Source organism: Topomyia yanbarensis, chromosome 2 (assembly GCF_030247195.1).
Source record: "Topomyia yanbarensis strain Yona2022 chromosome 2, ASM3024719v1, whole genome shotgun sequence".
NCBI lineage: Eukaryota > Metazoa > Arthropoda > Insecta > Diptera > Culicidae > Topomyia > Topomyia yanbarensis.
The window spans coordinates 298,957,556-298,984,801 of NC_080671.1; the positions used below are offsets into that span (position 1 = coordinate 298,957,556).

General features: G+C 44.5%; 1 protein-coding gene, 1 long non-coding RNA gene and 1 pseudogene across 3 annotated transcripts; 1 reads left to right on the forward strand and 2 right to left on the reverse strand.

Annotated features, from left to right (window-relative positions):
* Nucleotides 1-8: 8 nt before the first annotated feature.
* Nucleotides 9-2,282, reverse strand: LOC131683339 (uncharacterized). Of its 2 annotated transcripts, XR_009304507.1 has the most exons (4): nucleotides 2,206-2,282; nucleotides 1,853-1,994; nucleotides 1,309-1,790; nucleotides 9-1,226 (listed from the first exon to the last, which is right to left on the reverse strand). It is a non-coding gene; the product is annotated as an uncharacterized LOC131683339 (long non-coding RNA). The 2 variants fall into 2 exon arrangements; XR_009304506.1 differs by having other exon boundaries at nucleotides 9-1,790.
* A 4,396-nt stretch (nucleotides 2,283-6,678) lies between these two features.
* On the forward strand, nucleotides 6,679-7,723 carry LOC131683335 (peroxisomal multifunctional enzyme type 2-like). The gene is made up of 2 exons (XM_058965218.1): nucleotides 6,679-7,366; nucleotides 7,421-7,723. The coding sequence occupies exons 1-2, from the start codon at nucleotides 6,811-6,813 to the stop codon at nucleotides 7,516-7,518; spliced, it is 654 nt and encodes a 217-aa protein (XP_058821201.1). The 5' UTR covers nucleotides 6,679-6,810; the 3' UTR covers nucleotides 7,519-7,723.
* Nucleotides 7,724-7,897: 174 nt separating this feature from the next.
* Nucleotides 7,898-10,728, reverse strand: LOC131683330 (FACT complex subunit Ssrp1-like; annotated as a pseudogene).
* Between the last annotated feature and the right edge of the window lie 16,518 nt (nucleotides 10,729-27,246).

A 27,246-nucleotide genomic window follows, 5' to 3' on the forward strand; every position in this document is an offset into this window, starting at 1 on the left:
TTAATGCCATGTTACGAGTGCCAAAATTATAATGAAATTCAATAGAGTAAACCTACCTCAAATGGACGCAAATGCAACATTTGAGATATTAAAATACGCATTGAGGATAGGGTAGGCGATAACTATCGCACTTCCGTCGATTTGTAGCGAAACAAATGATAAATTTATACCACAGATAACAGACGTTTAGGCTAGAACAAAATTTCTTCAAAAACCTGTGTAAACTTTCAAATTGATAAACGTTGGAAATCCGTGTTTCACTATTGCCATCTGCGCAACTGTTTGCTACACGTGTTTGACAGCTGCACTCTAACTGCATTGTATCGATCACTGCGCCATCTACAAACGTTTGCCAAACGTGTTTCAAACGTCCGAATCATTCGGAATTTCAGTAGCGGGTATTTACACACGATTCAAATTGAGCCTAAACGTCTATTATGTGTTTATACTATGTTAGTTAAAAACGTTTTAACTCGTAGTCTGAACGTAGTATTAGTATTGAGCACCTATTTTGATACTGAATTCTTGTTTTTTTTAATTTGTAGTTTTATTGCGTACGAAAATCTGTTAGTTTACACTGTACATCAGGTCAAGAAAACTTTTAATTGAACTTTAGGCAAACTAAATATGTTACTGTACATATTTTTGTTTGTTTGCTTACTGTAATATTATTCAATTTGTTTGATGTTTAGTTTTAAATGTCCGGTATTACAGTTCTCGACAAATTTAATAGGATCGTATAAAAAAGATAAATGTTTAACCATGTTTTTTCACTTCATCTCAAGCCTTTTCCATATGTTTTAAGATTGATATCTGACTAAAACTACGCCATTTAGCTGATGGCTCTACGGCTTCGATATATTCCAATGTGAGTTCGTGAACCGAATGAGTAGAATATATGAAGGCCAAATATTATAGCCAATCTTGCATTGAAGGTACAAAACTAGGGCAATGCAGCTTATCCATGTAATTCTTGTAGGGACCTCAGGAGTGGAGTATTAGCCCTTCTTGAACTCGGCACGCCAGCAGTTTATCAATGATGACTTCGTGACCCTTTTTGCAGGGCTCCGTAACAAATCTAGGCATCGTACGCAAGATAGTTTCTCGCCCTGTATGTTCTGAGTATGAAGGACCATCGCATCCTAACGTTAGATAACGCTGGCTCTTCGATGATAGCATTTCAAACATGGAATTATGCCTCTATTGTAGAACTATCTATCCTCCATCTGAAAATAGACATTGTTAAACTATTTAATGCTATTACCTTTCGTTATCTCATTTTTAAAGCCATTTGGGTACGGTATTTACACCACAGTCAAACATTTTCACGGGAAGATGATGGCATGATAACCACGCATAGTAATAAAATAAAATCAAAACAGTGTTGCTCGAGAAATTCATTTTTTATCTTTTCCGAGGGGTAGCTCAATGCACTGGTGACTAGCGATAAATGACTCGGGCACTTTTTCTTTGAAATGTTTCATGAAGTTTCACGTCGTGTCGTTGCTTGAATCTTATCTTCTCTAGCGCATCTATGTGACGTTGTTTGACCGAGTCCGTCGAGCGTATCCACGTTGACATCGTGACGCAGAAGCACATCCATAATCTATATATTTTTCTCGTTCAACTGTGCACCATTACGAATCAAAATTTCGAGAATTTTTCGCTTCGGATACACTGAGTGAGCTACTGTACGGATGTACTACTTTGATATTTTCGGCTGAGGTTCTTTTTCAGTCACTGGATATCAGCCCGACAAGCATCCAGCCAAAAGTGCTCCTTATATTCATCTGAAAATTTGCGTTCAAGATTCAAAATATTGCTATATTTTATAATTAAAATTTGAACTCACATGTAATTTTTTTCCTGCAGTTCTGATTCAGTTCGGGCACTTCAAAGTACCAAACGAACAGGCATTGTGCAGCGGAACAAGACATAACTTGGAATTAACGTCGGCATCATGCTGCAGCAGAATCTGCACGACCCATATACGACTGTAACCGGCAGCCAGATGAAGTGGACGGATTTGCGCCCGTCAATTGCACGACCGTTCACATTCAGCAGTTCATCCTTTCTGTACTCACCCAGTCCGGGTGAGTACAGAAAGGATGAACTGCTGAATGTGAACGGTCGTGCAAGTGACAGTCCGTACAGGAGTCTGCCAAATTCAGTTGATTTATTTTCCGAATTTCTTATATTCGGCACCATGTTGTATAGCAGTGCAATTCAAACATAAATTTTTTCTTTGCTTGCGAATGGTTGCTATACAACAACAACAACCGAAAATCCAATAAACAAAGAAGTGTTGCTGGAGAAATTATTATTTTGGTCGCATCGAGGGGTTACTCAATGTGCTGGTAACTGGCGCTAAATTACTCGGACACTTTTTCTTCAGAAGATTTAATGAAGTTTCAGGTCGTGTCGTTGGTAAAATGCTTTCCCTTTGCATGTAGAAATCGTTCATAAGAAGTGACCAGGGAATTTGTCGGCGCAGTAGAAATGAAATACCAAGTGTTTAGATATTTAGTATAGGTCCTTAGCGATCTAAAAAGTATAGTGTAGTCGGACCCAAAGAGTTCTATGATACTCTTGGGTAGTATAAGATAAAATGCTTTTCACTTTGCATGTAGAAATCGTTCATAAGAAGTGACCAGGGAATTTGTCGGCGCAGTATAAATGAATTACCAAATGTTTAGATATTTAGTATAGGTTCTTAGCGATCTAAAAAGTATAGTGTAGTCGGGCCCAAAGAGCTCTATGATACTCTTGGGTGGCATATGGTAAAATGCTTTTCCCTTTGCATGTAGAAATAGTTCATAAGAAGTGACCAGGAAATTTGTCGGCGCAGTAGAAATGAAACCACAAGTGTTTAGATATTTAGTATAAGTCCCTAGGGATCTGAAAAGTTTGGTGTAGTCGGGCCCAAAGAGCTCTTTGATACCCTTGGGTGGCATAAGGTAAAATGCTTTTCCCTTTGCATGTAGAAATCGTTCATAAGAAGTGACCAGGGAATTTGTCGGCGCAGTAGAAATGAAATACCAAGTGTCTAGATATTTTTTTTTTTTTCATACGTTTATTTGACACGGCATTTGCAATAGCTTTTTACGCCAGTTTCTTTTTTTTACATAGCACGTTACAAAAATCCTTAAGACTAATTTTAACTATACTAGTACTTTGTCTAAAACTAACACTGAAATCACTTTATTGTTTGCTTTTTTCCTTACATTGTTGTATTTCATACTGATCTAGTATTTTCGGGTGTATTTATTTACTTTTTTTCTGTTATTGTCTAAATTTAAAAACTAAATATTCTAGGACCCTTTAATTGGTGAATGATTAGCCTTGGATGAGAGTATGAGGAGATGAATTTAATTAAATTTTGACAGACGCTGTTTTTAGAAAATGATAGATAAGTTCCATGTATAGAGGATCGCGATACGCCAGGATGTCTCTAACAGGAACATGGATTGGTCTTCCTCGGACTTGTAAAGAATCTACTAATTGTGATCTGGCTTCACGATATTCAGTGCAGGACCAAACAACATGCTCAATGTCATGGTAACCTTCTCCACAAGCACAATGATTACCCTCAGCGAGCCCAATACGACGGAGATGCGCATCTAAAGTATAATGATTGGACATGAGCCTAGACATCACACGGATGAAGTCCCGACTTACATCCAATCCTTTGAACCATGCCTTCGTTGATACTTTAGGGGTAATTGAGTGTAGCCATCGTCCCATATCTCCATTGTCCCAAGATGTTTGCCAACTAGCAAGTGTCCTCTGTCGAGAAGCGCTATAAAATTCATTGTAAGCGATGGGTCTTTCATATATTTCACCATCTAGTGCACCAATCTTGGCTAAATTATCAGCTTTCTCATTGCCCGCAATAGAGCAATGGGCGGGGAGCCACACTAGGGTAAATTTAAAACATTTTCTTGTCAGGTTACTCAGAGATTCTCGTATCTTCCCCAAAAAGAACGGATCGTGATTATCAATCCTCTTTGAGCGTAGAGCTGCAATTGTGCTGAGACTATCAGTGAGGATAAAGTAATGGTTCGGGGGTAAAGTATTAATTATTTGCAAACTATAGTGAACTGCTGCTAGTTCCGCTATATAAACAGAGGCGGGTTCTGCAAGTTTGAGAGAAATTGAAAAATTATTGTTGAAAATACCGAAACCAGTGGCCTCACTGATTCGTGACCCATCAGTGTAAAACATTTTAAGACAGTCTATGTGTTGATATTTACTTGTGAATATTTTAGGGATCTCCCGCGAGCGTAGATGACCCGGAATTCCACGAATCTCTGCTTGCATGGACGTGTCGAAGAATAAAGTGGATTCAGGAATATCTAGTATATTGACGTATGTGGGAACATACCTAGCAGGCGTTATTTCTTGTGACATGTGATTGAAATACACTGTCATGAATCTGGTTTGGGGTTGAAGCTCGACAAGTCTTTCAAAATTTTCAATTACCAGTGGGTTCATAACCTCACATCGAATAAGTAAACGAGAAGAGAGATCCCAGAATCGGTCTTTTAAAGGAAGAACTCCCGCTAGTACTTCAAGACTCATCGTATGGGTCGACTGCATGCATCCTAAGGCAATTCGTAAACAGCGATACTGTATCCTTTCCAGTTTAATAATGTGAGTGTTCGCAGCTGAACGGAAACAGATGCACCCATATTCCATTACTGAAAGTATTGTTGTTTGATACAATCTTATCATGTCACTTGGATGAGAACCCCACCATGATCCAGTTATTGTTCGCAGAAAATTTATCCTTTGTTGGCATTTCGTTATTAGATACCTAATGTGGCCTCCCCATGTGCCTTTAGAATCGAACCAAATTCCAAGGTATTTAAAAGTCAGGACTTGGGCTATCGTTCTACCAACCAACTGAAGCTGAAGCTGAGCTGGATCACGCTTCCTTGAAAAAACAACCAACTCTGTTTTCTCCGTAGAGAAATCGATGCCTAACTTCAAAGCCCAACTTGATAAATTATCCAAACTATCTTGCAGTGGTTGTTGTAAATTTAAGGCTTTTGGTCCTGTAACAGAAACCACGCCATCATCTGCAAGTTGCCTTAGAGTGCATGGGCTGACAATACAATTATCAATATCATTCACGTAAAAATTGTAGAGAAGGGGGCTTAAACAAGAACCTTGTGGGAGGCCCATGTAACTTATTCTGAATGTTGCCAAATCGCCATATGAAAAATGCATGTGCTTTTCTGACAATAAGTTGTATAAATAATTATTTAATATTGGTGAAAGACCACATTGATGTAGTTTCTCTGAGAGAACATCAATGGAAACAGAGTCGAATGCTCCTTTTATGTCTAAGAACACAGACGCCATTTGTTCTTTTTTTGCGTAAGCTAGTTGGATTTCTGACGAAAGTAGCGCCAGACAATCATTCGTTCCCTTTCCCCTCCGAAAACTAGGTGTCTAGATATTTAGTATAGGTCCTTAGCGATCTAAAAAGTATAGTGTATTCGGGCCCAAAGAGCTCTTTGATACCCTTGGGTGGCATAAGGTAAAATGCTTTTCCCTTTGCATGTAAAAATCGTTCATAAGAAGTGACCATGGAATTTGTCGGCGCAGTAGAAATGAAATACCAAGTGTTTAGATATTTAGTATAGGTCCTTAGCGATCTTAAAAGTAAAGTGTAGTCGGGCCCAAAGAGCTCTTTAATACTCTTGGGTGGCATAAGGTAAAATGTTTTCCCCATTGCATGTAGAAATCGTTCATAAGAAGTGATCAGGGAATTTGTCGGCGCAGTAGAAATGAAATACCAAGTGTTTAGATAATTATTATAGATCCCTAGGGATCTAAAAAGTATAGTGTAGTCGAGCCCAAAGAGCTCTTTGATACTCTTGGGTGGCATAAGGTAAAATACTTTTCCCTTTACATGTAGAAATCGTTCATAAGAAGTGGCCAGGTAATTTGTCGGCGCAGTAGAAATGAAATACGAAGTGTTTAGATATTTAGTATAGGTCCTTGAGAATCTAAAAAGTATAGTGTAGTCGGACCCAAAGAGTTCTATGATACTCTTGGGTAGCATAAGATAAAATGCTTTTCACTTTGCATGTAGAAATCGTTCATAAGAAGTGACCAGGGAATTTGTCGGCGCAGTATAAATGAATTACCAAATGTTTAGATATTTAGTATAGGTTCTTAGCGATCTAAAAAGTATAGTGTAGTCGGGCCCAAAGAGCTCTATCAACGACACGACTAGACACTTGCATTCCGAAACTGTATCTCAAATCTGACTACCCCTCAGTGACTCAGGTAACTGGAAATGTCAAATTTGATGTTTGCTTAAAATATTCATGAAACTAGCAGCTCTGACGAATCTGTTGCTATTAGGTTTTACACCAACCGACATAACCCCACAAAATGAGTCGGATGAACTTTGTTTGACAATTCTCGGTGGTTTGTTTACATGGGAGTTACGTGAGTTCGAATGTAACAGATGAGCACCCGTTGCACTCGCACTCACGCAATTGACAAAGTAAACAAACCACCGAGAATTGTCAAACATGAACTTCATTCATCATAAGTTCATTCGTGTCGTCATCTTGTAGAACTCAATATTTTTTTTTTCTAATAACAGTAACCCATGGTTACAATATTGTGACTATAAATAAACTGGTTGGAATCTTCAATTCTTTAAAATTAATTTTATGATTATTGGTGAACAAATAAGCTTCCCGGCGCCGAATTTGCTCATTCCAGAGGTCAATTAGCTTGGGTGCGGAGAGAAAATGGTATCAGCTAACGAGAATCAACTGCGCTACGATGGCCGGTTCCCGCGGTGCAAAGGTTGTGGTGAATGATTTGGGTGGCAATTTTCACGGTCAGGGCAAATCGAATGCAGCCGATAATGTGGTACAGGAAATCCGAGCGGCTGGCGGAACCGCGGTTCCAGATTACAACTCCGTAGTGGATGGGGATAAAATTATTCAGACTGCAATGGAAGCATTTGGCCGTGTTGATGTTTTGATTAACAATGCTGGAATTTTGCGAGACAAGAGTCTTGCTCGCATTTCCGATGAGGACTGGAATCTTATTCATGATGTGCACTTGAAAGGTAGTTTCCTAACGACGCGAGCTGCCTGGGCGATCGTGAAAAAACAGAACTATGGTCGAGTAATTATGACATCCAGCAACTCCGGTGTCTATGGAAATTTCGGCCAAGCCAATTATAGTGCCGCCAAACTAGGATTGGTCGGGTTAGCCAACACAGTCGCAATCGAGGGAGCTAAAAATAACATTCAATGCAATGTAATCGTTCCAACGGCTGCGTCAAGGATGACCGAGGGAATACTTCCAGAGGTTTTGTTCAATGAGCTTAGTGAGTTTCATTGAATTTAAAACTGGCGAAGTAAATTCATTTTTTCTTTTTCAGAACCTAAATTGATTGCTCCGGTCGTTGCTTATCTGTGTCATCAATCCTGTCAGAATACGGGGGTAATAATTGAAAGTGCAGCTGGTTGGGCCACATAGGTCCATTTTGTTAGGGGAAAAGGATCAATTCTCCGTACATCAATCGATGATGATGTTACACCAGAGTATGTTAAGAGTGTTGGAATAAAGTCACTGACATGTCCGATGCGAAACATCTTAATGCCATCAGTGAAGCCAACATATCTTTAGTAGACGTACTGGAAAAGTTACGCGAGGGAAAGCATGCCGAAAATTCCGTTACAGAAACATTTAAGTTTAACTTTAAAGTTGTTATAGCGCATTGCGCACATAATAAGTGCGACTAAAAGTGCGGAAGCGTAAATAAAACTGCGCTTTTACATTGAATTGTCTTGGTGTCTATTACGCACTTATGTATTATCCAACTGTGCAAACGTGAGAATATTTAGGTCAAAGAGAATCCATTTTTCGCTTCCGATAGTTTACTTTAGTCGCTGCTTGCTTCATCCGCTTCCTCCTCTTCCTCGGCGGATTCACTTCCCGACGCTTCTGATTCAGGCTCCGAGTCGGATTTTTCAGATTTCTGTTGAATAAAAATAATCAAATAAAACATTTCGAGCACAGTTACACTACACTGATAAAAAAGGCTTAAGAATTTCTTAAGTCAGGACTTATGAACCTGCACAATATTGATTCCATTAGACGATTATGTATTTCATAAGTATGGCTAACGGAATTTGTTTGCGGGTTTTATGTTTATCTTAACATTGTTATTGTGAAAATTTCATTTCAGCATAGTGAAAATGAAAAACAAAAAACTATTGTTGGAAACGGACTTATTCTGGCACTCTGTTTCAAGTTGGTGGAATCAATGTAACTGTTGTAATCTACTTTTTTATACTTTTTGCTTCATAAAATTTTGTTTATTTTGCAGAAAATAAATATTGACACAACAGAAGCATAACTAGTACTTAGGCGATTGTGAGCTCCTTTGGAAATATCAGGTTTCTTCAAACTCACCCAGCAAAATAACGCAATGTAAGCTTAGCTAACAATATTTTGTTCTCGGAAAAAAAAAACAAATATTAGTATTTATTTCTTTTTACGATCCAAATGCATATAGTACACCTATGAACATCAAAGAAATTCCTATATAAAATTCATAAAGCATTTCAATGATTTACGTGGGTACATCATAAACCTCTTAAGAATGTCTTAAAAATTTCATAAGTACCACTTATGAAATTCGATAGGGACTGAATGGCCAATTTTCCTTTCAGTCATAAGTAAAACTTATGATTTCCATATGGGAAACTTGTGGCGCAAAGTCATAAGTAGTTCTTATGAATTTCGATAGTTATTTTATCTCGGTGTAGATAACATACCTTCTTCACTTCCTTTTTCTTATCGTCTTTCTTACCACCCTTCTTCTTATCATCTTTAGTGTCTGATTTGTCCAGATCTGACCCTGATCCGGATTTTTTCGCTTTCTTAGTGTCCTTATTGTCATCGTCACCGCTGCTACTGGAATCATCGCCGGAGATGTACTCCTTACTCTTTAAGCCGCTTCTTGGGGGAACTTGCTTCCTTCTTGCGCTTCTTGGTCGCTTTTCCACCATCATCTTCGCTTGCTCCGCCGCCACCATCGCCTCCTGCTTCCTTGTAGGCTTTCAATGCTTCTGCATACTCCTCTTTTGCCTTGGCTGCTTTCTGTTCCCATTCATGCTTGTCCTTCAAATCCTTCCACATCTCACCACCCTTTTTGGCAATTTCGGTGACGGAGATTCCCGGATTGTCCTTCTTTATCTTCTCCCGACTTGCGTTCAACCACATCATAAAGGCCGTAGCCGGTCGCTACCAGCATCATCCGAGCCGTCATCGGAGATAGATTCCACATTTGAATCAAACTCGTCCGCCACATCCGATTCTGCCTGGTTCGGGTTGAAGTCCTCATCGGTCGATTCTTCCGAATCATCATCGTCATCGTCATCATCTCGCTCCTTTGCTTCGGCCTTTACCCTCGCCAGATAGGCATCCGGTTCAGCCTCATTATCCGAATCGGCAAAGTCCTCCTTGTAGTTGCTTTTGCCATCCTTTCCAGTGTTCTTCACGTGCAATTTCTTGGACGAGATGAAATCGAACAGTTTCCCGTACTCTTCCTTCTCGATACTGCTGAACGTGTAGATGTTGCCTGCTTTTAGCTCGATTTCAAAATCAAAACTTCGAGTGGAGCCACCACTGCGAGCAAAGTTCACCGATGTAATTTCCTCGAAACGAATGTGAACCGGTGGCTTGTGGACGTAGATGAATCCTCGTTCCAGTGGGTAGAGATAACCTGCAGCTGCCTTGAAAGAACATCCAATTGCAGGAGTTCCCGAATGACTGAAAACGAGGCAAAATATATTTAAATTAAATTAGCCCGACTTAAGCCGTTAGGGATTGGGATTCAAATAAAGCAAAGCTCACCCGATAAAAGTTCCCGGTCCGGTCAGCTTTGGGATTATGATGACTTTCATAATCTTTCCGAGTACTTCGTACACCGGTCCAGCGAGCTCTTTAGTAAGTTTATCCTCATACTTTTCCTTCAATTCCTCCTCGGTGAAGGGTAATTCGATGTTTGTTTCCTGGTCCATCTGGAACAGCGTCACCAGAAAGTGGTAACGAATTTGACCCTGCTTTGTCGGCGGATCCAACGAAATGACGAAAAACATTTGCCGGTTGTCCTTATGCGGCAGCAGGAACAACCGCAGCACCGACGACGTCGGAATCTTAAAATCATACGTCTTACCGTGCAGCTGGAAAAAGCTCTGGAATACTTTAATGTCGTAGCGACCGCGCGGTGTCAGGCAATGTATCTCTCGGAATATAGCAATTGCGTCACCGGCGTCACCAGACGCAGAAATTACGGAAGCCTGTCTCATCACCTGCTCCTGGAATGTTTCGACAGGGTCAATTTCAGCCGATTCCGCTGTTGGAATGGGGAACCGCATTTCCATCAAATTCACCGGAGCTTCATCGTTCTGGTGAAATTCGACTGTAACTTCGTTCTTTCCGGCATTACACTGGGAAACGATTCAGCGGGATTTCAAAGCTTGTCTTTCCTTCCACATCGAACGAAAGAACGCTACCTGTAAACATAAAATGGTTGCTATACAGCAACAGAAAATAAAATAAACAAAAAGTGTTGCTGAAAAAAATATTTTTTGGTCGTATCGAGGGGCGACTCAATGAACTGGTAACTGGCGGTAAATTACTCGCACACTTTCTCTTCAAAAGATTTCATGAAGTTTCAGGTCGTGTCGTTGGCTCTATGATACTCTTGGGTGGCATATGGTAAAATGCTTTTCCCTTTGCATGTAGAAATAGTTCATAAGAAGTGACCAGGAAATTTGTCGGCGCAGTAGAAATGAAACCACAAGTGTTTAGATATTTAGTATAAGTCCCTAGGGATCTGAAAAGTTTGGTGTAGTCGGGCCCAAAGAGCTCTTTGATACCCTTGGGTGGCATAAGGTAAACTGCTTTTCCCTTTGCATGTAGAAATCGTTCATAAAAAGTGATCAAGGAATTTGTCGGCGTAGTAGAAATGAAATACCAAGTGTTTAGATATTTAGTATAGGTCCCTAGGGATCTGAAAAGTATAGTGTAGTCGGGCTCAAAGAGCTTTTTGATACTCTTGGGTGGCATAAGGTAAAATGCTTTTCCCTTTGCATGTAGAAATCGTTCATAAGAAGTGACCAGGGAATTTGTCGGCGCAGTAGAAATGAAATACCAAGTGTTTAGATATTTAGTATAGGTCCTTAGCGATCTTAAAAGTATAGTGTATTCGGGCCCAAAGAGCTCTTTGATACCCTTGGGTGGCATAAGGTAAAATGCTTTTCCCTTTGCATGTAAAAATCGTTCATAAGAAGTGACCATGGAATTTGTCGGCGCAGTAGAAATGAAATACCAAGTGTTTAGATATTTAGTATAGGTCCTTAGCGATCTTAAAAGTAAAGTGTAGTCGGGCCCAAAGAGCTCTTCAATACCCTTGGGTGGCATAAGGTAAAATGTGTTCCCCATTGCATGTAGAAATCGTTCATAAGAAGTGATCAGGGAATTTGTCGGCGCAGTAGAAATGAAATACCAAGTGTTTAGATAATTATTATAGATCCCTAGGGATCTGAAAAGTATAGTGTAGTCGAGCCCAAAGAGCTCTTTGATACTCTTGGGTGGCATAAGGTAAAATACTTTTCCCTTTACATGTAGAAATCGTTCATAAGAAGTGGCCAGGTAATTTGTCGGCGCAGTAGAAATGAAATACGAAGTGTTTAGATATTTAGTATAGGTCCTTGAGGATCTAAAAAGTATAGTGTAGTCGGGCCCAAAGAGCTCTTTGATACTTTTGGGTGGCATAAGGTAAAATGCTTTCCCTTTGCATGTAGAAATCGTTCAAAAGAACTGACCATGGAATTTGTCGGCGCAGTAGAAATGAACTACCAAGTGTTTAGATATTTAACATAGGTCCCTAGGGATCTAAAAAGTATAGTGTAGTCGGGCCCAAAGAGCTCTTTGATACCCTTGAGTGGCATAAGGTAAAATGCTTTTCCCTTTGCATGTAGAAATCGTTCATAAGAAGTGATTAAGGAATTTTTTGGCGCAGTATAAATGGAATCACAAGTGATAAGATATTTAGCATAGGCCCCTAGGGATCCGATTAACAGTAGTCTGGCCGAGACTGGCTCGAAAAACTACAAGGGGCAGCCCTATGGGGTTGCACAAACTGTAGACGTAGGACTTTACTACTTATATAAAAGATTTATTTTCTTAGTACATTTAATAAATAATAATAATAATTGTTATTGTTTTTTATTAACGACACTTTACACCTAAGGGTGCATTCGTGTCGGATGAAAATTGGTTTCTATAATCGTATCAACATCTCATAACAATTTACAATTCAGTATTTTTATATTCATTTGTACAAATTAGTTTCTTTTAGGAAACTTAGCAGTTTGTCTTCGGCGTCCCCGTCGTTGCCTAGAGCCACTCGCAGGCTGGTCGAATCGATGTTGTGCATCCTTCTAGCATCGTCGTGTTTTCGGCACTGCAGAATTACATGACGAACATCTACGGTTACCCCGCAGCAGGCGCAAACTGGTGGGGTTTCTCTCTTCAGAAGGAAGTCGCGCGTCAATCGGGTATGCCCTATTCGCAACCATGTGAGCACTCGCTGATCAGCCGAACTCTCGCGCTCAGTCCACTTCACCGTATCGAATTTTATTTCGCGAATCTTCACTTCAGTGGAAGCAGACCATCGACGGTACCACTGATTTCGGATAGCTGATTTTACCTGATTGTTGGCGTCTGCTCCCGGAACGGCTATTTGCAAAGGGACATTACCCCTGGCTTCTCCTGCGAGGCGATCTGCCTCTTCATTCCCGCGAATTCCAGCGTGTCCTGGAATCCAGCAGAGATTGATTGGACGATGTCGTATCATGGTTTCAATCTCCTGGATCCACGGATGCTGGGACGTGCCAGCTTCAATTGCCGATAAACAACTGCCTGAGTCTGTCATTATTAGCAGATCATTGGAAGTGTAGTATGAAGTTACCGCTGTTTTAATTGCAAACGCCTCGGCCGAAAACACGCTGCACTGTGACGGAAGACCAATCGACTGCTGGAGATGTTCTCCAAACATTCCCGCGCCTACTGCGTCGTCGTCTTTCGATCCGTCGGTATACACAACCGTTGAGTTGCTGAAGCGAACATTCAGGAGTTCCTGAACGACAGGACGGACCACTTCAGAGGGATCTCCGGCATTCATACATCTTTTGATATCCCACGCGACGTGGAGCTTGGGCTCGGCACTTTCGGGTTGCTAGTCGCGTTCGAGTACAAATATTTGATAGGGGCATTCTGATCACCTCTGACAGTTCTTCGGAAGCTCGGCGTACTAGTGGGAGATCCGCATTATTTCTGCTTTTTTCCAACATACGGATGGACAATCTGGTTATGCTTTGGGGAACGAGGAGATCAAATGGTAAGATGTCTGCTTTGGCCATGATGGCTAAGATCGGACTTGTAACGAATGCACCAGATGCAAATCTTACCATCCTGTTGTAGGTGGGCGCGAGAGTTTTGGTGACGGCATCTCCGCCCCGACTAACGAGTCCCATTTCATACAATAGTCGCGAAGTGACAATGGCGGAGCCGATTCGTAGCAAGGAGGTTCGTTGACCACGTGGTAGCTTTGCTCCGATCATTTTCAGGATACGCAGCCTGGATTCACATGCCTTCTTCGTTAGCTTGCAATGCGCTTTGAAGTTCAGCGATCTGTCGAGAGTGATACCGAGGGTTTTCAGTTGATTTTGTGACGGTATAGCTACTGTATCTATCCTGATGGATTGCGTGGGCTCATGGCGGGCATTCGGGCTACAGTAAAAGATGTTGGATTTTGTTGCTGATATCGTGAATCCAACACTTTTCGCCCATCTATGAACGGCTTTTACTGCTGACTGTAGCTTTCGAAAGAGTGGTTGTTCTTTTTAGCACCGCGCTACAAGAAGTATACCCAAGTAACAATTGAAGTTTTATAGCATGCTACAAGTGCAATCTAAGTTTTATCACTGGCTATAAAACTACCATAAAACCTCAATTGTTACTAGGGTAGGCCCCTAGGGATTTGATTAACAGTAACCTGGCCGCGACTGGTTCGAAAAAACTACAAGGGGCAGCCCTATGGGGTTGCACAAACTGTAGACGTATGACTATACTATTTATAAAAAATATTTATTTTCTTAGGACATTTAATAAATAATAATTGTTGTTGTTGTTTATTAACGACACTTTACACCAAGAAGTGAAGCATTCGTGTCGAAAGAAAAATAATTTACCTGGAAAATGTTTCAATGCGGTTGTTAGTTATCAGTTACAATTCAAAATACAAGTTACAACATATTGAACAAGTTAGTTTCCTTGAGGAATTTTACCATACTCTCCTCATTTTTCCTGTCGTTGCACAGAGCCGCTCGCAGACTAGTCGACTCGATGTCGTGCTTCCTTCTAACGTCGTCGTACTTTCTGCAGTGCAGGATCACATGGCGGACATCTACAATGATCCCACAGCAGTCGCACACTGGTGGTGAGGTTTTCTTCAGAAGAAAGTCGTGTGTTAGCCGAGTATGCCCTATTCGAAGCCGGGTAAGCACTCGCTGTTCGGTCGAATTCTCGCGGTCAGTCCACTTCCCTGTGTCGAACTTAACTTCGCGAAGTTTTACTTCAGTGGACGCAGACCATCGACGGAACCATTGATTTCGGATAGCTGTTTTCATTCGGTTGTTCGCGTCTGCTCCCGGAACGGCTATTTGCAAAGGGGCATTACCCCTGGCTTCTCCAGCGAGGCGGTCTGCCTCTTCGTTGCCATGGACACCAGCATGACCCGGAATCCAGCACAACTTGATTGGACGGCCTCGTAGCATGTTTTCAATCTGCTGAATCCACGGGTGTTGCGATGTGCCAGCTTCTAATGCCGATAAGCAACTGGCCGAGTCAGACATAACCACCAAATCACTGACCGTGTTATGTGTTGCTAGCGCCGTTTTGATTGCAAACGCTTCTACCGAGAAGACGCTGCATGACGATGGAAGACCAACCGATTGTTGGAAGTAATCTCCATACATTCCTACACCTACCGCATTGTCGTCTTTCGAACCATCCGTGTAGACGATAGTTGAACGGTTGAAACGACCTGCTAGGAGCTCCTGAAAAGCAGGCCGAACAATTTCCGAGGGGTCACCAGCTTTCACACGTCTCTTTATGTCCCACACGATCTGGGGCTTGGGTTCGTGCCATCTTCGTGCAGCTACACGCGTACGAGTGCAAATATCTGGAAGAGGGATTCCGATCACCTCTGCCAGACGTTCGGATGCTCGATGTGCCAGTGGGAGGTCGAGGTTATCCTTGCTTTTTCCTAACGTATGGATGGCCAACCGGGCTATACTTTGAAGAACGAGAAGGTCGAATGGTAGGGTTCCTGCTTCTGCCATAATTGCTAGAATTGGGCTCGTGACGTATGCACCGGATGCAAACCTTACCATCCTGTTGTATGTAGGAGCGAGCGTTTGGATGACGGCATCTCCTCCTCTGCTTACAAGTCCCATACCGTAAAGGAGTCGCTAGGTAACAATTGCGGACCCGATTTGCAGTAAAGAAGCGCGTTGACCACGGGGTAGCTTGGCACCGATCATCTTCAAGATACGCAGCCTGGATTCACACGTCTTCTTCGTCATTTTACAATGCGCTTTAAAGTTGAGTGATCGGTCGAGGGTGACACCGAGAGTTCTCAGCAGCGTTTGTGTCGGAACGGCTACACCATCTACCTTTATCGCCTGCATGGGTTCACGGCGTACGTTGGGGCTGCAATAGAAGATGCTGGATTTCGTTGCAGATATCGTAAATCCAACACTTCTCGACCATTTATCGACGGCTTTTACTGCGGCCTGAAGTTTTCGAAGGAGCGACTGTTCTTTCTTTCCCCACACAAGAAGCAGAATATCATCGGCGTACAGAAACACTTGTACAGAGTTTGGAACCACGCGGAAGATGGGTTGGATGGCCACGAGAAATAGTGTCACAGAGAGCACTGAGCCCTGCGGCACACCATTTTCCAGCGGATGTGCTGGCGACAAATGCCCCTCTACGTTGACCTGGAACGTTCTCTCTGCCAGAAAACTGTTGACAATGTTTATCATCCTTCCGCGTATTTGCCATTTCTGCAGTGTTCGTAGGATGCCATATCTCCAGGTGGTGTCGTACGCCTTGGCCAAGTCTAGCGACGCTATCAGACAGTGCTCGCACGGTCTCCAACTCTCCAACTCCGCAAAGTATGTGTCAGTACCCCGACCCGATCTGAAGGCATGTTGTCGTTTGTTGAGACGCCCGTTCGACTCTAGCTCGGTGGTTAACCGTCAGTTGACAATTCGCTCGAACACCTTCGCCATACAACTAGTTAACGTGATTGGACGGAATGCAGCTGGACCCGCGTCATCCGAGCTTGGCTTTGGAATTGGTACGATCATTCCGGTTCGCCAACAGGGTGGGAATACGCCACTGCGCACGGACCGCTTGATGACAGTTGGGCGGTGTTGGCGTTTCCCTCTCAACGTGTTCACTGTCTGCCACATCTCCGACGTAGTTGAACTTGGAGATATCTTCGCACCAAATCTTCCCATGATTTTTTCTTGGCATGATTCCTGGAAGCTTTTCAGTGAATCCGATTTTCGTGGGTCCTCTGTTGGTATACGTTTTAGTGCTCTAAGTGCTTTTCTCCGATTTTTGATAGCTGCTTTCACCTCCGGACACCACCACGGAACCGCTTTGGGACCGACTCTGCCGGTAGTGCGAGGTATCGCGGTATTTACTGCTCTAATCAACCGGTCAACGAAACAGTCGATTGATATTTCGACGCCCGGTCGTATAGCGTTGGCGGTCAATCGCTCGTAGGTTGTCCAATCTGCTTGGTCGTAAATCCATTTCTGTCATTTCGTTGGGATAGTCGACAGTCCGGGAATGGAAACGAGAATGGGAAGTGATCACTGCTGTGGGTGTCCGGAAGTGTTCGCCAAACAAATATCGAAGCCACCGATTCTGAGCAGATCGAGAGGCCGAAGTAATACCGGTAGCTGGATCAATCCGAGTGTGCGATCCGTCGTCGAGGATGAGTAATCGTTCCGATAGCGTTTTTTCGGCGATGAAGTGGCCTAGTGCGGTAGATTTCGTAGAACCCTAGCAAATATGGAGTCGCCTAGTACCAGCACTGGACGTGGAAGCGTTTCGAGGAAGTCACCCAGCTGTTCTTGACACTGTTGAGTATTGGGAGGGACGTAGATCGATACCACTGTCATTTGTTGTGGCAGTTGGATCCGAACTGCGATTGCCTGTATATTGTCGTCGACATCGATTCGTTCGAAGGGTACACCATCCCGAATGGCAAGACCTACTCCTTGTTGCCAGTATCGACAGCTACCAGTTTTCAGCAGGAGAGTATAGTTGTTACCGATGAAGTCTGCTGGAACTACTCGGTTGTCCACTTTTGTTTCCTGTAGCGCTATCAGACTCGGTCCGTATTCGCAGAGCAGCTGTTTAAGCTCGCTGATGTTGGTTCGCAGGCCCCGGATGTTCCATTGAAGGGCGAAGCATCTGCTGTCTCGATTGGCGAAAGTCGCTGACGAAGACGATGTTGATGGCGAAGGTGATTGCCTGCGAGTTCTCGCCGGTATGTTTCGTTGGTACCGGGACGTGGTTGCGCTGATTTCAACCGGGATATCGGTGCTCTGATGCTTCTGCTGTTGTTGCGATGTATCTTCGCCGGCGGAAAGCCACGAGGAGAATTGCGAAAACTGTATATCCGGGAGGTAGGGACAGTCCTCTTCCCCCCGGTCGATCCCTTCATGATGAAGTGGGGAAGCTACTTTCTTCTCTTCTTCCCCAAACCGGTTACTTGTTCGATGCGTGCTGGTCACATCTGTAACGGGATAAACCGCAACAGAATCCGTTCGTAAGCGAGGTGGAATAGGACTGACCTGTGGGACGTCTAGCCCCACAGTGCCAGCCGCTGTCGAAACTACTACACGATTACTTCCAGAATTGCCGACAGCGACCGGCACTGGGGAAAGATTTTGTGTAGTTTTCGTTGTCTGCTTCGTCGCTATTGTTGTGGTGACAGCTGTTCCATCTCGAAACGGATATCTCGATGGACCTTCTCCGGGCGACAGCGAGTCACAGAGAACAGACGTCCATCTTCAGCATTCAACTTGTGTAAAATCTCTAACGGTTTCGAAGGTAGTTTGGATATTTAAACCAGGTGCGCTGCTGTCGTCATGTTTTTTGTGGCTGAGTGCGACAGAATTGACAGCGGTTATTCCTCTACCCAGTCAAACTAGTCCGGAACCGATTCGGACTTCCAGCATGAATTCCAGCTCAAATGCGTCAACCGATAGAGTCGGAATCGGTTGTTTTCTTTGAGCAAGATTCCATGCTGAATCCATCCAGGATTTCGAACCGGTTCCTGAATCGATTTAACGGATAGTTGGGATAGGTTGGTGCGGCGGCGCTAGTGTTTTTCGTATATTAATTCAAATGTTTACACACGTTTTTTAAATATTTTTGTTTGATCATGGATGTCTGTTCTCTGTGAGCGAGTGGTGATGTGGAAGGAGCGTGTCGTCGATGTTGTCAGTCAAACCTGGAAGAACATCAGAACAAGCAGCACCTGCCAGGGGATTGACAATTTCGGAACTGAACTGAGGAAGGTCCAGCCCCACAGTGCCAACCGCTGTCGTACAAACTACACTATTATGCTCACGAACACCGACTGCGGTCGGCACTGGGGATAGACTTTATGTAGTTCTGCTGATATCTCCTTCTGTTCGTCGATCGTGGGTTTTTGGTCTGCTGGTTTACAAGTTGTAGTAGTGAAATCGGTGTTCCTATCGGCCACAGAGGTGAATTCACTATCAACGGGTTGGTGTATGACGGCCCGGATAGTTCCTTCATCCTGCTGTGCTTGCGTTGGAAGGAGTACTACACTTTCCTCTCTTCCAAACCGATCTATCTCGTGGTCAGTATTCGTGCGTGGGTTGTCGTTGGTATCCAAACGTTGATGAAAATGAGAATTATCGAAGAGGCTGGCTAGGAGGCGTCTCGGTAATCTCAATTTCATCGTCTGAATATTCCATAGTTTCGTTGGTGGTAGTGGCAGCGGTTCTTTTTGGTGGTGGGCTTAAGTTATCCGGTGAGGTTGTCGTTGGTTTGCTGAACGGGGTGTGTTGTTTCTGTGATCTTCCTCGTTTTGAATCCGCATTTATCGCTGGTGAACTGTTCCTGGATCTAGTTATTGGCCCGGCCGTCTTATTCGTTGGTTTTTGTTCTTTACTGTGCTGTGGCGGGATGTTGTTTGATGTACGCCATCATTTGCTCAATTTTCTCGTCCTTGCGTTTGTTCTCTGCCAGAAGTTTAACGATCTGCTCATCCTTCTTCTTCATTGTCTGCTCCAGTTCTTTCAATTTATTCAGGATCTCGCTTGATTGCGCTGTAGCCTGGGCGTAACTTCCAAGATTTTGCTGTTCAGCTCGTTTGCGCGCTTCCGGGAATGTCAAATTGTCGCGGATTTTTATTTTGATGACCTCTACTTCTTTTTTGTAATTTGGACATTGGCGGCTTGTTGGTTGGTGATCTCCTTTACAATTTAGGCAAAACTGGGGTGCTCGACATTTTTCATCGCTTTGATGTTCTCCAGAGCAGTTAGGACAACGTTGCGGGCCAGGACAGCGAACACGCGTATGGCCGTATTTAAAGCAACCATAGAAGAGCATCGGGTTTGGGAAGTACGGACGAGTTGGGACGCGAAGCAAACCGATCTTCATCTATTCCGGGTATGTGGTCTTGCAGAAAGTCAAGATGAGTGCTGGCGTATTCACTCTGTTTTCGGCTTCTTTACGTGTAATTCGCTGCACACGAATCACTCCCTGGCTTAGAATTTCTTGTAAGACTTCCTTTTCTTCCAAGTGAATCAGATCGTAGCAGGAAATTACGCATCTGCTTACGTCCAGATTCGGATGGGATTCAACCACAACATCAGTACCGTCAATTAGCTTGGTCATTTTCATTAGTTTGGCTACTTGGACTGGATTCCGAACTCGAAGGGTATACCGTGTCCCTTGAGCTTCAGTATTCGCACCTTCAATTGGGCCTCCAGCGACAACCTCCACCGATTTACCAATGACGAACGGGTTTCTTGGCAAAGGTACACCGTCTTTACCTGCCAGCTGCAGGAACGTCAATTCGCCGAATTTGTTCGTCGGATCCATGTATACCGGCAATCTTCTTTGACTTGACCCTCCCGGATCACCGCTACTAGCGGCCGCCATCTTACGCCACCAGACGTTGGAAACTGCTAAGTGGCACGGTCACCCGATACCAACTCCAAATGGACAAAAAGGTGAAGAAAAGGAAAGATCTTACCTTATTTGCCCCTTCAACGTCGACTTTTTCGAAGTGTTCCCACACTTTTGGGACACACTGTAGGTGAGCAGTGTCGCTACTGCTTGTTTTCCACTTCTACACAGCCAAGAGAAGCGAATTGAATGAATTTTGCCAAGAAAAAAAACGCACTTGACGCCCTTTTTATTGTTCCAACTTTTTTGGCACGCACTGAAACGTCCAATTTTTTTGATCCGCACTGTACTATATTCAACTACCACCAAATAACAAGTGAAAAAAATTACCGAATTTTCCAACTTTTTACGTTTTTATGGCTTCAAAAATATCTCCCGTTCAGAGCACCGTCACTCTCACGACTGGCATCCACAGCAAGTGAATGAACTGGCCGGGCAGCCACGCGGGTAGGCACAGCGATGGCTGTTTGTTTACCTATAGCACCGCGTGGGCAAAACTAAAAATTCACTTTTTTCAGCCATTTCTTCACCGATTTACGTCAATCTTTCACTGTTCACCACTAGAGAACCACTTCACTCGTCTATTCGTCGTTGTTGTTGTTGTTTATTAACGACACTTTACACCAAGGAAGGGTGCATTCGTGTCGGAAGAAAAATATTTTACCTGTAAATTTTACAATGCAGTTATCAGTTACAAATCAAAATATAATTTTATAGCAATTTAAATAGGTTAGTTTCCTTGAGGAATTTTACCATACTCTCCTCATTTTTCCTGTCGTTGCGCAGAGCCGCTCGCAGACTAGTCGACTCGATGTCGTGCTTCCTTCTAACGTCGTCGTACTTTCTGCAGTGGAGGATCACATGACGGACATCTACAATGATCCCACAGCAGTCGCACACTGGTGGTGAAGTTTTCTTTAGCAGAAAGTCGTGTGTTAGCCGGGTATGCCCTATTCGAAGCCGGGTAAGCACTCGCTGTTCCGCCGAATTCTCGCGGTCAGTCCACTTCACTGTATCGAATTTAACTTCGCGAAGTTTTACTTCAGTGGACGCTGACCACCGACGGTACCATTGGTTTCGGATAGCTGTTTTGATGTGCTTGACGGCGTCTGCCCCCGGAACAGATATAGCTAATGGAACAATGTTCCTCGCTTCTCCTGCGAGTCTGTCAGCCTCCTCGTTGCCACGGATGCCAGCGTGACCTGGAATCCAGCAAAGCTTGATTGAACGATTTCGTAGCAGGTTTTCAATTTCCTGGATCCACGGGTGCTGGGATGTGCCGGCTTCGATTGCCGATAAACAGTTTGCCGAATCGGACATTATTACTAAGTCGCTGACCGCGTTGAATGTTGTTAGCGCTGTTTTTATTGCGAATGCCTCTGCGGAGAAGACACTGCATTGCTGTGGAAGACCTCGTGACTGTTGGAAGTGTTCTCCAAATACTCCCGCGCCTACTGTGGTATCGTCTTTCGAGCCATCAGTGTAAACGATTGTTGAACGGCTGAGATGATTTGTCAGGAGCTCTTGAACAACTGGATGAACAATACCCGAGGGGTCTCCAGCTTTTACGCGCTTCTTGATTTCCCAAAGGATCTGGGGTGTGCGGTCGTACCACTTTCGATCAGATAGTCGCGTTCGGGTGTAGATGTTTGGGAGAGGAGTTCCGACTATTTCTGTCAAACGTTCGGAAGCTCGGCAAACCAGGGGAAGGTCAGCATTCTTCCTGCTGTTTCCCAACATTCCGATGGCTAATTGGGCTATAGTTTGGAGAATGAGGAGATCTAACGGTAGAGTACCTGCTTCAGCCATAATGTCTATGATCGGACTGGTGACGTATGCTCCAGATGCATATCTAATCATCTTGTTGTATGCGGGTGCCAGGGTTTTGATGACAACATCTCCACCCCTACTAATGAGCCCTATGCTATACAAAATTCGCGAAGTAATAATTGCGGATCCAATTTGCAGTAAAGATGAGCGTTGACCACGGGGAAGTTTGGCACCGATCATCTTCAGGATGCGTAGCCTAGATTCGCATGCCTTCTTCGTCAATTTGCAGTGCGCTACGAAGTTGAATGATCGATCGAGGGTGACGCCGAGAGTTTTCAGGCGTGTTTCTGTCGGTATAGCAACTCGATCTATCGTAATTGCTTGGCTGGGTGCACGTCGGGCATTAGGGCTACAATAGAAGATGCTGGATTTCGTTGCAGATATCGTAAATCCAACACTTCTTGCCCATTTATGGACGGATTTTACTGCTGACTGAAGCTTTCGATAAAGCGGCTGGTCTTTCTTCCCCCAAACTACGAGTAGGATATCATCGGCGTACAACAGGATCTTCACAGTGTTCGGAACCACGCTAAAGATGGGTTGAATGGCCACGAGAAACAGCGTAACCGAGAGCACTGACCCTTGTGGCACACCGTTTTCCAGCGGATTCACGGGCGATAAGTAACCCTCTACATTCACCTGGAATGATCTTTCTGTCAGGAAACTGTTCAGCACGTTGATCATTCTACCTCGTATCTGCCATTTCTGTAGTGTTCGTAGTATGCCATACCTCCAGGTGGTATCGTAAGCCTTGGACAAGTCAAGCGACGCTATCAGACAGTGCTCGTCACGGTCGGGTAATGACCTCTCCAACTCCGCAAAATATGTGTCAGTGCCCCGACCGGACCTGAAGGCATGTTGTCGTTTGTCGAGACGCCCGTTCGCCTCTAGTTCAGTGGTCAGCCGTCGGTTGACTATTCGCTCGAAAACCTTCGCCATACAGCTCGTTAGGGTGATTGGACGGAAAGCAGCTGGACCCGCGTCATTCGAGTTTGGCTTTGGAATTGGTACGATGATTCCAGTTCGCCAACAGGGTGGGAATACGCCACTACGCCATATTCTATTGAATAGTTCCAACATGGCAGTTTTCACCGACAATGGCAGTCGCTGAAGCATTGGATAACCGATGCAGTCCGGGCCTGAAGAGCCACTTCGTCCTCTATCGAGTGCCCACAGCAGCTCGTTCAGAGTGAAGTCTGTGTTGTAAGTATCGTCGGTATCTGGCGAGAAATTCACGCGGTTTCGTTCGGCCTTTTCCTTCTCTCTTTGGAACAATGGCAAGTAGCTGGAGGTGGCGGATCGTTCGCTGTAATGTTGTGCCAGTTCTTTAGTTACTTCTTCAGCCTTATCCGTGTAGCCGCTGGATCGCTTGATGACAGTTGGTCGATGCTGACGTTTCCCCCTTAGCCTGTTTACTGTCTGCCACATCTCCGTCGCAGTGGAACTCGAAGATATCTTCGTGACGAATTCCTCCCACGATCGCTGTTTGGCATCATGGATCGACTTTCTTGCAGCTGCGCGCGCCTCTTGGAAGTGTTTTAGTGCATCAGCTTTCCGTGGGTCTTCTGCTTGAATACGCCTTAGTGCTCTCAGTGTTTTTCTTCTCGTTTTGATGGCCGCTTTAACCTCCGGACACCACCACGGAACCGCTTTTGGACCGACTCTGCCGGTTGTGCGGGGTATCGCAGTGTTTGCTGCTTTAATCAAACGGTCAACGAAACAGTCAATTGCTATTTCGGCACCCGGTCGAATAGCGCTAGCGGTTAGACGTTCGTAAGTTGTCCAATCCGCTTGGTCGTAGATCCATTTCTGTCTTTTCGTTGGAGTATGTGACAGTCCGGGAGTGGAAACGAGAATTGGAAAATTGTCACTATTATGGGTGTCCGGGAGAGTTCGCCAAGTAAATTTCAAGGCTACAGTTTCAGAACAGATAGAGAGGTCAATAGCTGAAGTGACACCGGTAGCTGGATCAATCCGGGTGTGCGATCCGTCGTTGAGAATGACTACGTTGTATCGGCGATAAAGTAGCCTAGTGCAGTTGACGTTCCGACAATGTTGTATCGGCGATAAAGTAGCCTAGTGCAGTAGATTTATTGGAACCCCAGCAGATATGGTGCGCGTTGAAGTCGCCCAGTACAAGTACCGGACGTGGGAGCTGTTCAAAGAATTCTCCCAGAAGCTCTTGACATTGTTGAGTACTGGGAGGGACGTAGATCGACATCACCGTCATTTGATGTGGCAGTTGTATACGAACAGCGATTGCTTGAATATTGCCACCGACCTCAAGTCTCTCGAAGGGTACACCATCCCGAATGGCGAGCCCTACCCCTTGTTGCCAGTATCGGCGACTCCCAGTCTCAAGTAGTAGAGTGTAGTTGTTACCGACGAAATCTGCTGAGATCACTCGGTTGTCCAGCTTTGTTTCTTGTAACGATATCAAGCTCGGTTCGTATTGGGCGATCAGCTGCTTAAGCTCACTGATATTGGAGCGCAGACCCCGAATGTTCCACTGCAGTGCGAAACTTTTGCTGTTGCGAGTGGTGATTGTCGCTGACGACGACGATGTTGATGGCGAACGTCTACGAGATCGTATTGGCTCGCCGACAGGGTTCCTCGACGTGGTTGGGAGATCGGTGTTCTGGAACTGCTGTTGTGATGTGCCTTCACCGGCGGAAAGCCAGGAGGAGAATTGCGAGGACTGTATATCCGGAGGGTAGGGACAGTCCTCTTCCCCCCGGTCGATCCCTTCATGATGAAGTGGGGAAGCTACTTTCTTCTCTTCTTCCCCAAACCGGTTACTCGTTCGATGCGTGCTGTTCACATCTGTAACGGGATAAACCGCAACAGAATCCGTTCGTAAGCGAGGTGGAATAGGACTGACCTGTGGGACGTCTAGCCCCACAGTGCCAGCCGCTGTCGAAACTACAACACGATTGCTTCCAGAATTGCCGACAGCGACCGGCACTGGGGAAAGACTTTGTGTAGTTTTCGTTGTTTGCTGCTTCGAAAATAGAGTAGTGCTGCTAGTTGAGTCATCTCGGTACGGGTTTCTCACGTTTGGATTCATACTGGTAACATCGTCTTGATGCGGGTCTCTCGATGAACCTTCTCCGGGTGAAGTCAGAGGTGGAGGTGAAGCATGGATATGTTCTTCGTTACCAGTCAAACCTGTAAAAATGTTAAGGACAGCAGTATCTGCGAGGTGGTTGACGCTATTAGAACTGACCTGAGGAAGGTCCAGCCCCACAGTGCCAACCGCTGTCGTACAAACTACACTATTATGCTCACGAACACCGACTGCGGTCGGCACTGGGGATAGACTTTGTGTAGTTCTGCTGATCTCCTTCTGTTCGTCGATCGTGGGTTTTTGGTCTGCTGGTTTACAAGTTGTAGTGGTGAAATCGGTGTTCCTATTGGCCACAGAGGTGAATTCACTATCAACGGGTTGGGGTATGACGGCCCGGATAGTTCCTTCATCCTGCTGTGCTTGCGTTGGAAGGAGTACTACACTTTCCTCTCTTCCAAACCGATCTATCTCGTGGTCAGTGTTCGTGCGTGGGTTATCGTTGGTATCCAAACGTTGATGAAAATGAGAATTATCGAAGAGGCTGGCTAGGAGGCGTCTCGGTAATCTCAATTTCATCGTCTGAATATTCCATAGTTTCGTTGGTGGTAGTTTTTCTTTTTGGTGGTGGGCTTAGGTTATCCGGTGAGGTTGTCGTTGGTTTGCTGAACAGGGTGTGTTGTTTCTGTGGTCTTCCTCGTTTTGAGTCCGTATTTATCGCTGGTGAACTGTTCCTGGATCGTGTTATTAGCCCGGCCGTCTGATTCGTTGGTTTTTGTTCTTTACTGTGCTGTGGTTTTTCTTGGCTGGCGGAATGTTGTTTGATGTACGCCATCATTTGCTCTATTTTTTCGTCTTTGCGTTTGTTCTCTGCCAGAAGTTTAACGATCTGCTCATCCTTCTTCTTCATAGTCAGCTCCAACTCTTTCAGTTTATTTAGGATCTCGTTTGATTGCGCTGTAGCCTGGCCGTAACTTCCTTGATTCTGCTGTTCAGCTCGTTTGCGCGCTTCCGGGAATGTCAAATTGTCGCGGATTTTTATTTTGATGACCTCTACTTCTTTTTTGTAATTTGGACATTGGCGGCTTGTTGGTTGGTGATCTGCTTTACAATTTAGACAAAACTGGGGTGCTCGACATTTTTCTTCGCTTTGATGTTCTCCAGAGCAGTTAGGACAACGTTGCGGGCCAGGACAGCGAACACGCGTATGGCCGTATTTAAAGAAACCATAGCAGAGCATCGGGTTTGGGAAGTACGGGCGAGTTGGGACGCGAAGCAAACCGATCTTCATGTATTCCGGGTATGTGGTCTTGCAGAAAGTCAAGATGAGTGCTGGCGTATTCACTCTGTTTTCGGCTTCTTTACGTGTAATTCGCTGCACACGAATTACTCCCTGGCTTAGAATTTCTTGTAAGACTTCCTTTTCTTCCAAGTGAATCAGATCGTAGCAGGAAATTACGCATCTGCTTACGTTCAGATTCGGATGGGATTCAACCACAACATCAGTACCGTCCATGAGCTTGGTCATTTTCATAAGTTTGGCAACTTGGGCTGGGTTCCGAACTCGAAGGGTATACCGTGTCCCCTGAGCTTCGGTATTCGCACCTTCAATTGGACCTCCAGCGGCAACCTCAACCGATTTCCCAATGATAAACGGGTTTCTTGGCAATGGTACACCGTCTTTACCTGTCAGCTGCAGGAATGTCAGTTCACCAAATTTGTTCGTCGGGTCCATGTACTCTGGTAGTCTTCTCGTTCTCGACCCACCCGGATCACCGCTACTAGCGGCCGCCATCTTGGATTACACCACCAGACGTTGGAAAATACTCTTTGGCACGGTCACCCGATACCACCCCCAAATAGACAAAAAGGCAAAAAAAGAAAGATCCTACATTAATTGCCCCCTCAACGTCGATGGTTTACAAGTGTTCCCACAATTTTGGGACACACTGTAGGTGCGCAGTGATGAATCTTCTCGCTTA

Coding starts and splice junctions, on each gene's coding strand:
- LOC131683335 (XM_058965218.1), top strand. CDS start 6,811: ATGGCCGGTTCCCGCGGTGCAAAGGTTGTGGTGAATGATTTGGGTGGC. Junction 7,367..7,420: donor GGTTTTGTTCAATGAGCTTA/GTGAGTTTCATT, acceptor TTTCTTTTTCAG/AACCTAAATTGATTGCTCCG.